Source organism: Protobothrops mucrosquamatus, unplaced genomic scaffold, assembly GCF_001527695.2.
Source record: "Protobothrops mucrosquamatus isolate PMUCROS unplaced genomic scaffold, P.Mucros_1.0 scaffold9347, whole genome shotgun sequence".
NCBI classification, from domain to species: Eukaryota; Metazoa; Chordata; class Lepidosauria; order Squamata; family Viperidae; genus Protobothrops; species Protobothrops mucrosquamatus.
Genome location: NW_015395139.1, coordinates 1 through 10,772, shown reverse-complemented (window position 1 = coordinate 10,772; position 10,772 = coordinate 1). Strand labels below are relative to the sequence as shown.

At 43.1% G+C, this 10,772-nt stretch overlaps 1 protein-coding gene across 1 annotated transcript; it reads right to left on the bottom strand.

Moving 5' to 3' along the window:
• Nucleotides 1-79: 79 nt before the first annotated feature.
• On the bottom strand, nt 80-10,653 carry LOC107300962 (valine--tRNA ligase-like; the record flags this gene model as incomplete). Its single annotated transcript, XM_015830241.1, has 9 exons — nt 10,625-10,653; nt 9,432-9,516; nt 6,652-6,752; nt 5,149-5,276; nt 3,164-3,328; nt 2,291-2,372; nt 470-589; nt 273-381; nt 80-168 (listed from the first exon to the last, which is right to left on the bottom strand). Coding segments are annotated over exons 3-9 (780 nt in total), but the record flags the coding sequence as incomplete, so codon positions are not given.
• Nucleotides 10,654-10,772: the final 119 nt, after the last annotated feature.

Below are 10,772 nucleotides of genomic sequence, written 5' to 3'. Positions count from 1 at the left end.
TGCCGTTGTAACTTCGAACAATCACTAAATGAACTTTTGTAAGTCGAGGACTACCTGTACAGTGTTACACCTTTCATACCTGGTATCGGGGGTCCTTGGGATGGACTGCAACTGCTGTGTCTCCCAGCATCGTCTCAATACGGGTGGTAGCCACCACCACTTCCTCATCTATCAGAAAAAATGGACAAGGTTGACGGATGACCAGCGACAACCAAGGGTCAAGCTCCAGATCCTAAACTGTTCAACCATCTGCCAAGAACGTCATACTAAACCTGAGTCCTCCATCTTGTAAGCGAAGGAGACCAGCACTCCAAACTCAACCTTCTCTTTGTAGCCCGGGACAGGCAAGAGGGTCCGGCCTGTTAATTCCTTCTTGTCCACCTGGGAGGAAGGAGACAGGAAGCTGCATCGGATCAGGGTCCCTTAGCCAAACGCTGGTACAGGAAATAGGTCACTCTATCCTAATCACCTCTATGTCAGAAATGGCCGAGTTGAGAGTGCAGGACCAATTGACCAGACGTTTGCTTCGATAGATGATCCCTTTCTCGTGCAATTGGATAAAGGCTTCTTGGACGGCATAGGAGAGTTTCTGTTGGCGATACAAGAACACATAAAAATGCCATTCTCTTCCTGTGGTCCGCATGACAAAAGGGGTTGCTTTTGCGTTGTGTTGAAAAATGGCTACCATAGCTGGGTTTCCCTTCCACCCTACGACGGCAATTATTCTTCTCCATTCTCTGAATTGTGGGGTGGCAATGCACCATTCACGGGCCGTTTAGAACAGAGGTCCCCAACCCCTGGTCCGTGGACCAGCATCGGGCTGCGGCATGCCAGAAACCAGGCCGCGCAAACAAGTGAAGCCCCATCCGTGGGACGCAGGAGGCACACGAAACCACGCCCACCCCCTCTGGTCCACGGAAACACCTCTCCATGGAACCGGTCCCTGGTGCCCAAAAGGTTGGGGAGGGGGGCGCTGGTATAGAAGTTCCAGTGACTTCCAAAGCACAAACATGGCATTGTTGAAAATTGACAGCAAAGGCCAATTTCCAATTTTTATTTGTTTGGTGTGTTATTTGAGAGTGGGAATGGCCAAGCAACTCCTCCATGTGACAAAACGCTCCTATTGTTCCCCTTATAACAATTCCCAAATTCAGCAAAAAGCAGATGAAAACTTTTAGCAGATCTTCTTCTCTTCCTTCTTCTCCTCCATCCTTAATCCTTTCCTGGCCCAGGAAAAAAAAATCTGTCCAAGACAAACTGTAATTGGGATCAGAATTTCTGCTGCTAAGTGAGGAAATTATTAAATGAGTCACAGCCAATGTTATGACCTTTTTTGGGGGGAGGCACACATGTTAAGTGACTCACTGCAATTGTTAAGCGAATCATTAAGCAAATACGGTTTCCCCCTCCATTTTCCTTTTTGGAAGTCAGCTGGGAAAGTCGCAAATGGGGATCACGTGATTCCAGGACACTTGCAAACATTGTAAACATACACTGACCAAATTCTGATCACATGACTGTGGGAATGATGCAATGGTCATTAAGTGCAAGGACCACTCATAAGTTACTTTTTTTTCAATGCTGTTGCTAACTTTGAATGCTGTTACACTGAGGGCTATCTGTAATCTAAATTGTAATCTAAATCTGTAATCTCCTATTCAGGGAGCACTGAGAATTACACAAGTAAGAATATATGATGGAAGCAATAATGTTAATAGAAGTTCTAAGAGTTACCAAGAAAGATGATTAGGGGACTGGAAGCTAAAACATATGAGGAACGGTTGCTGGAATTGGGTATGTCTAGTCTAATGAAGAGAAGGACGAGGGGGGAGATGATAGCAATGTTCCAATATCTCAGGGGCTGCCACAAAGAAGAGGGAGTCAAGCTATTCTCCAAAGCGCCTGAAGGCAGGACAAGAAGCAACGGATGGAAACTAATCAAGGAGAGAAGCAACCTAGAACTAAGGAGAAACTTCCTGACAGTTAGAACAATTAACCAGTGGAACAACCTGCCTCCAGAAGCGGTGAATGCTCCAACACTGGAAGTCTTTAAAAAGAGACTGGACAGCCATTTGTCCGAAATGGTGTAGGGTTCCTGCCTGGGCAGGGGGTTGGACTCGATGACCTCCAAGGTCCCTTCCAACTTTATTATTATTATCATCATCATCATCATCATCATCATCATCATCATCATCATCATCATCATCATCATCATCATCATCATCATCATCATCATTATTATTATTATTATTATTATTATTATCCCTTTTCCCTTTGATCAAAATCTTACAGGGTCCATAGTGAAACAAGCTCTGTCCCAGTCCATGGAGGAACCCAGTTTCTTCAGCTGATGGTAGATCCGATCCCCTTTCCTGCAATGGAGAAAGAAGGAAGTGTACTGACTGAGAAGTACCGCTGAAAAGGCACAAGACCGATATTATAACTTCCTGAATAAGTAACTGCATGCCCGAATTGCACGATACAAAATGGGAGGGGGAAAGAGGGACACCCAAGAAGCTTTTTTTCTCCAGTTGCCTCTCCTTGATTGTAGGTATGGGTGGCTCCTAGTGGACAACCCCATGCAGATCCTTGTCACTTCTGTGAGTGTCTTTTTCAGGTAATATGCATCTATTCTACATGGTCTAGCAGGGACATGATGTATTGGTTGCCAACCCATGAGATGCTGAGGGTCAGGAGCCAGAGAACGGTAGTCTACCTAACAGTGCCCTCACTCTGGGAGCAGGAAGTCAGGTGGATCTCTACCATTTGGTCCTGGGACCAAGAAACTGGTGAAGATAGTCTTCTCCATCAGACTAAGGACAGGAAGATTATTGGGACAGCAGTAGATTCTACTTTAATGCTGAGTTGTTTCTAGAGATGTTTTGAACACCATACCCTGAAAGCTATTTGAGTATTGCAGGATTAGGTAAAATACAAATAATGGTAATACATAAATCGTTATCAAGTAGCACAGGGGCAAGCATTTCTCCAGATCCAATTTTATTTTATTTCTCTATCAATCTCATCTCCCTCCCTCCCTCTCTCTCCTTCCTCCTTTTCTTTTTTTTCTTTTTTTCTTTTCTTTTCTCATCAGCTATCAAATGTGTGTGCTGCCCATCTTTCCAAAGATGCTTGAAAAAAGAGACGCAGGAAAAAGACTCACTCATTTTTCCATTTCCAGACTTCCTCGATGAACGGCTCACGGCCGAGGTCATGCCGTGTTTTCCCTTGCTCCTTCCAAAGCCTTTTCTCCACCACCACCTGGGTGGCAATGCCCGCGTGGTCGCAGCCAGGATTCCACAAGGTGGTCTCCCCCCTCATTCTGTGCCTGCAAGACAAGCATAGGAGCAGGAAACTCGCTAGACCGAGGGTCTTGGACACGGCACCCTTATCGGCAGCCCCATGGAATCAAATCATACAGATAGATAGATAGATAGATAGATAGATAGATAGATAGATAGATAGATAGATAGATAGATAGATAGATAGATAGATAGACAGATAGACAGACAGACAGACAGACAACCTTTGTCATTTTTTTTACTGTGGGCACAATGGCACACATTAAAAATGAAATGTAGTTGCTTGTTCTCAAAGTGTACACATACACAACACACATTTAAACATACTATATACAACATATCTAGAGACCTACAGCCTTACATATAAGTAACATATAAATATTAATCACTGTCCATCTTGAATACATAACGGAAGGAGGAAGCTTTAGAGTTCACAAGGTTAATACTGTATGGCACAAAACTGTGACCGAATCTGGATGTTCTGCTTCGGATACCACGGAGCCTCCTCCCAGAAGGTAACAAGGAAAACAGGTCGTGAAGAGGATGTGTAACGTCCCAGACAATCCTGCGGGCCCTGCTCAAGCATTGCTTATTTGCTACGTCCTGGATGGAAGGGAGGGAATTGCCAATGATCTATCTCTTCAGTCATCCTCACCACTCTCTGCACCATCTTCCTGTCTGAAGCAGTGGCCAAATAATGGCCAAATAATTCCAGAGAAAATAAGAGGATTTAGAAATGGGTTCCCAGACTGATAAAGATTCAGGACAGCATTATGTTGAGTTGAGGCTGGAGAGTTTTTATCTTGTACTGTGCTAAAAAGAGTTGGACGTCAATGCCTTTTTTTTCTCTTGTACCTCACATCTTCTTTTCCCCTCTCCTTTTCCTTCCTTTAATTTCCTATTTCTATTTTTCTTTGTATTTTATATATTAAATAAATACTAATAATACAGCATTATGTACAGGTAGTCCTCAACTTATGAGCCCAACTGGGACCAACATTTTGGTTGTAAGTCGTGATGGTTCTAAGTCGAGACACGTGACCAGACACAATTTTATGACTGTTTTTACAGTAGTTGTTAGCTAATCACATGATTGTAAGTCCAAATCCATTCTCGAAAATGGTGATATATATATATATTTTGCAAACTGGCAAAAAACATTGGAAGCTGGCAAAAAATGTCACAAACCAGTCAAGTGACCACAGGACGCTGCCACCTGTCATAAATATGAGCCATTTGCCAAGCGCCTGAAATGTGATCATGTGGCTGCAGAATGGGGAATAATTTTACGATGGCTGGAAATGCTGTGACTGGATGTAAAATGCCCTTTCTGAGGCTGTTGCAACTCCAACTGGTCGTTAAATGACCGGTCGTTAAGTTGAGGACTACCTGTAAACAGCTTGCTTCAAACTCCTCCATGTTTAAAGCAAAGACCCCCTTCCTCACCAGATCATAAGGAATTGTTAGAATCAGAAATTATTCATCATCAATGTACATTGTATAAGATCAGGGGTCTTCAAACTTGGCAACTTTAATGACTTGTGGACTTCAACTTCCAGAATTCCCCAAGTCAGCATGGCTGGGTGAGGAATTCTGAGAGTTAAAGTTCACAAGTCTTAAAGTTGCCAAGGTTGAACAAGAGTAAATAGAAAACAGTACTGCTACTATACTTCTTGTAACCCCCTCTATTCATCCTGATTGATTTCACCAAAGAGAACCCTACAAGAACTGTGCTTGAAAAAGATATATTTAGTCTAAGGAGCTCCTGAAAATCTAGTAGAAGATGGAGAAGGCCCAAGATTAACCCAGAGGACTGGCTGCGCCCAGAAAGGCAGAGAGATCTCACCATCTTGTCAGAGAGTCCTGGATGGAGTTGGTGAGGGCATGGCCAAGATGTAGCGAACCGGTAACATTGGGTGGAGGAATACACATCATGAAGATGCCTTTGGGGTTTGGCTCGGAGATGCTGTGACACTGGGAAAGAAAAGAAAAGATCATTTAGAGGCGAGATTTGGCTTTGCAGTCATTGATTGCAAAGAGAGAATTATCTTGCCAAGAGGAAAGTCACCCCATGGGATCAGGGGCAGGCATTAACAGAAACACGGAAAAGGACAACAGAAAAGGACCTAGTGGTCTATCGAGTCTGCCCTTGGGAGTTTTTATTATATTTTTAAATTTTTGCTGGATGATGGGCATGCATTTATCCCAAGCATGTTTACACTAGCACAGGGGTAGGCAACCGTGGCTCTTTTATGACTCGTGGACTTCAACTCCCAGAATTCCTGAGCCAGCATGGCTCAGCTTGGAAACCTTTCTCTTTCTCCTCAGCATGGCTGGCTCAGGAATTCTGGGAGTTGAAGTCCACGAGTCATAAAAGAGCCAAGATTGCCTACCCCTGCACTAGAACATTAAAAATGGGCAGAATCACAAGAGATATGCTGAACACTTGCAAGATTTTACTATGTGATGGGACAAGAGGGATCTTCTAGACCAGGGTTTACCGAACTGTGAGGAGAACCTCCCTTAGGAAAGTAAGACAAAGTCCAGGGGAAGTGTGAAGTACTTTTAGTTGTATATTATTATAATAACTCTGTCAGACCCAGAACCAAGAATAACAAGTGGTGATTCTTCCAAGGCGAGTCCTTTACTGTTTTCCCACCAACAGACCAAAACTTGCCAAACTAAAGATTCTACTACCTGACTACATGTACTGAATAATGTTAGGTTGCAGTAGGTGTAAGAACTGCTACGTGGTGGAACAGAGCTTTAGTACAGTGGTGGAATCCCCCACAAACACTAGAAGTGCTAACATGAGGGCCGGATAACTAGCTGTCAGGAATGGTTTAGGAGATCCCTATAATGATCAGGACTTTAGATTAGATGGCCTCAAAAGAACCCTCTGACTCATATATTTTGTGATGCTCAGATATTTCTAAGATCCCCATTTGGGCAATTGCTGTCGGGTGCAAAGAATCAGGGCATTACATTAAGTTGCAATTCAGAAGATTTATTACTCAAACCTATACACAATCTGGTCAACTAAAGTTCAACACTGATTTGGCATCAGGTAAGAATTCAAGAGGGGTTGGGCTTAGACCTTTTGTGGGAACGTAAGGACTCTAGGCTAATGACTTGTTTAACTCTGCCCCCCAGCTCTGCCTGCTCTTCTACAATTTCAACTGAAATTTAACATAAGAATACTGCCTACATGCAAAGCATTATGTTCTGGCTGGTGCTCATGGGAAGCCCTAATGAACCTTAGCTCATCTCTGTAATAAATGTCCAAGCCATGTGGGCAAAGTAATTCATGAAGAGATCTCAGGTTACAGCAATTCCAGCCCATACTTACGCCATACTCTGGTTTAAAGAAACCTTGGCTCTCCCACCATGAGTACCAAGCTGCTTCGACATATTGTGGGCTGTAAGAGTCAGGCATTGGACCCGTCACATCTAGAAAGCAAAAAACATTCTGAGCTCAAGACAGATAAGGTTTATGCTCCCATCGTTCATTGTGAGGCACCATGAAGTATAATCCAAAACATTTGGGGAACATCAGGGTCAAAAGAAGAGAAGGGGAAAGGATCTCATGCAGAAGACAGCAAAGGATTTTGCCACAGGTTTGGAGAATGGCTGTCATCTACTACAAGCCTCATCACCCTTTTGGTCCAATAACCATGGTTATAAAGCATTCTGAATCTGAAATGTTTGAAACCAGCTACAGGTAGTCCTTGACTTACAATCTTTCATTTAGTGACAATTCGAAGTTATAATGGCACTGAAAAATATGACTTATCACCATTTCTCACACTTATGACTGTTGCACCATCCTCGTGGTGAGGTGATCGAAATTCAGATGTTTGCCAACTGGCTCATATTTATGATGGTTGCAGTTGTCCCGAGGTCATGTGATCCCCTTTTGCGACCTTCTGACAAGCAAAGCCAGATTCACTTAACAACCGTGTTACTAACTTAACAACTGCAGCGATTCACTTAACAACTGTGGCAAGAAAGGTCGTGAAATGGGGAAAAACTCACTTAACTCTCTCACTTAGCAAAATAAATTTTGGGCTCAATTGTGGTCGTAAGTCGAGGACTACCTACAGTCTGACCTTCTATGAAGTGTTTTGACCATTCTGGAAATAGTCCAACCTTGAAATGCCCCTGATTTGAATTGAAATTAATTATTTCAAACTTATGTTTTGATTTTGGGACACTCCTGAAAGAATTGGAAAAGCAGTGGAATATATACAATAAGGATGGACCAGCTGTTCCAAGTACAAAACTGAGCATTTAAATTTTGTCCACCTCTACAGCAGCCTCCCTGCTCTAGAAGGGCAGAGGATCAATTCGTGAAATAATCATGCAAACCTGGATTTAAACATCAGTTTTTTTTCTCCCCATGTCTCATTTCTCTTTACTTTTTTTTAACACTGTCCCCCCTCAATATAGGTCTACTTTGCAGCTCTGAAATCTAAACAGGCATTGTGCAACACAATGTTGCCATGTGGAATGCTTCTCTTCACTGTTCTAGCCAGTGAATACTTTCCTAGGATATTTTATATTATTTTCACCATTTCTTTTTCCTTTGGCTTAATCCAACGGTCAGTTGACCTTCCATGTCCAGGAAAACACTCTTCTTTTCTCTAAAGAACTGTTGTGTGTCTGAACACCTTAAGGTTTGGCTAGGTGTAGCAATGCAGACTACCATTCTGACGACAGGTAATCCTCCACTTATGACTGTAATGGAACCCGGTATTTCCATCATAAATTGCGACAGTCGTAAGTCGAGGAACCCATGTGATCCACCCAATTTCATGATCTTTTTTTTAAGTGATCATAAAATGAATGTAAACCGTCGTAAAGCGAGTCCATTCATTCTTATGGCCGTTTTTTGCTGGAAACGAGCCAAAAAGGCTGGAAACTGCCCCCTCCCCCCAAAAAACCGTTATAAATCATAATTACGTGATTGTGGAACTGTAAAAGTGAGATGGTTGCCAAGCAACTGACATGCGGTCATGCGACCATGAAGGGAGGGAGTGCTGCCATCGGAACTCTGGAACCAGGTCATTCAGGTTCCTTTTGGGGAGTCCATCATAACTTGAAATGATCCACTAAGTGAACGGTCCTTAAATGAGGACTACCTATACAACACAATCAACTTTTGGAAGTTGAAAGTCACATGGAAGGGAGAATATTTGTAGCTCAGGGTTGAAATGCTCTCTGAGCTCTGGTGCTCTCTGAGCTTGCTTGTTTTTTTGCAGACATTTCGTTACCCTAACTCAGGGGTAGGCAGCCTTGGCTCTTTTATGACTTGTGGACTTCAACTCCCAGAATTCCTGAGCCAGCCATGCTGAGGGGAAAGGGAGAGGTTTCCAAGCTGAGCCATGCTGGCTCAGGAATTCTGGGAGTTGAAGTCCACCAGTCATAAAAGAGCCAAGGTGCCTACCCCTACCCTAACTAGATCATCAGTGCTAGTAAGGAGTGCAGTTTGCTGTTTGTTTATATTCAGGAAAGACACTAGAACAGTGGTTCTCAACCTTTTTAATGCCGCGACCCCCAACCGGTCGTAAGTCGAGGACTAAACCGGTCGTAAGTCGAGGACTAAACCGGTCGTAAGTCGAGGACTATCCAACTGGTCGTAAGTCGAGGACTTTCCCTGCCCGGGAGCACCGCGCATGCGTGGTTCCGCCCCCTGCGCCGGCCGAGGCGTAGCTGGCAAGCGGCAGAGACGGAGCAGGCCGACCACCAGCTGGCCCAGCTCAAGGGAGGTAAGGCCCCCCCCGGAAAAGGGGGGAAAAATGGCGGACAGCCTTGCTTGGCGACCCCCGTGAAATGGTCGATCGACCCCAAATGGGGTCGCGACCATAGGTTGAGAACCGCTGCACTAGAATATAAACAGAAAGCAAACTGAACTCTTTAGTAACACTGATGATGTTACCTAGTTAGGGTAATGAAACGTCTGCAAGAAAACAAGCAAGCTCAGAAAGTCACATTGTTACCAAGTGGAATTTGTTCAGCTCTAACTATTTTGAGCATATAATTCCAAGAAAGGTTATTTGATTAGTTCAGAGTTGTTTCCCCCAAAGAGTGAAGGGCAAATTCTCCAATCCCTTATCTGCAATAACTTACCTTTTTTCTCCCCTTGTTTGGTAGGGACATCATAGGTGATGATCCCGAGATCCTTCTTGTCTTTCTTCTCAGCTTTTGGCTTCTTCTATAAAGAATCAGGATGTTACATCACATTAAAGCATAGCAATCTGACAAGAAAACGACATGAGACAAAAAAACAACAACCAGGTGGAAAAGAACATCAGTTAAGCTACAATTTCTCTAACAGAATTTGATCCACGAGAATGAGAATTTATTGCAAAATAAATACCCAGACAGAGAGACCGGCAGGCAGCACTGAAAGATCAAACAATATTCTGGTGTGATTTTTTTTCCCCCAGGCACATTATCTTAAGAAAATTATTTATATGATACAATATACACTTCCTTTTCTTAAATATCATTTGGGAAAAATATTCTTCAAATTCCATTATTATTCAGCTGTAGTATTTCTCTAGGGGTGGGAAATACAATCTACAACCTCTAAAATCCTACTAAAATGACCTGAAACAGTTAAATATTAAATAAAGGTAGTCCTTGACTTACAACTGCAGTTGAGCCGAGAATTTCTGTTGTTAAGTGAGACATTTGTTAAGTGAGTTTTGCCCCATTTTACTAACTTTCTTGCCACAGTTGTTAAGTGAATCACTGCAGCTGTTAAGTTAGTAACACGGTTACTAACTAACTTGTGGTCATAAGTCAAGGACTATCTGTATTGTCCCAATCCTTGGGGGAAAAAACAATTCCTTCATCTCTGCTGCAGAAAGTCAAAAAGCACTTCATCTATTCTCCTTCCCATATTATAATACACTATCCAATACTATGTCAGATAAATGGGAATGGCTATTACCATTATATGCTACATGGACAAAGCTGGTTATTGATCTAGCACAGGGATCTTCAAACTTGGCCCTTTTATGACATGTGGACTTCAACTCCCAGAATTCCTCAGCCAGCATGTCTGGCTGAGGAATTCTGGGAGTTGAAGTCCACACGTCATAAAAGGGCCAAGTTTGAAGACTCCTGATCTAGCACAATCGTTCTCTACCTTGGCAGCTTAAAGATGAGTGGACTTCAACTCCCAGAATTCCCCAGCCAATTTTGGGAATTGAAACCCACACTTCAAGCTGACACACACACAAGCTAAAATGGTTGAGTTACTTTTTTTGCGGGTGCAGGCCTATTTAACTCTGTTCTCCTTCTACAACGCCTACCTCTCCCTGTTGCTGCAGACTCTTTTCCTTCTTCTGAAGAAACTTGTCCATTTTTTCTTTCTTTTTGGCCTCCTTCTTCAGCTGTGACTCGCTTTTGGGAGGGGGCTCCTGTATCTGCTTCTTCTCCAGCAACTCAGCTTCAGAGGAA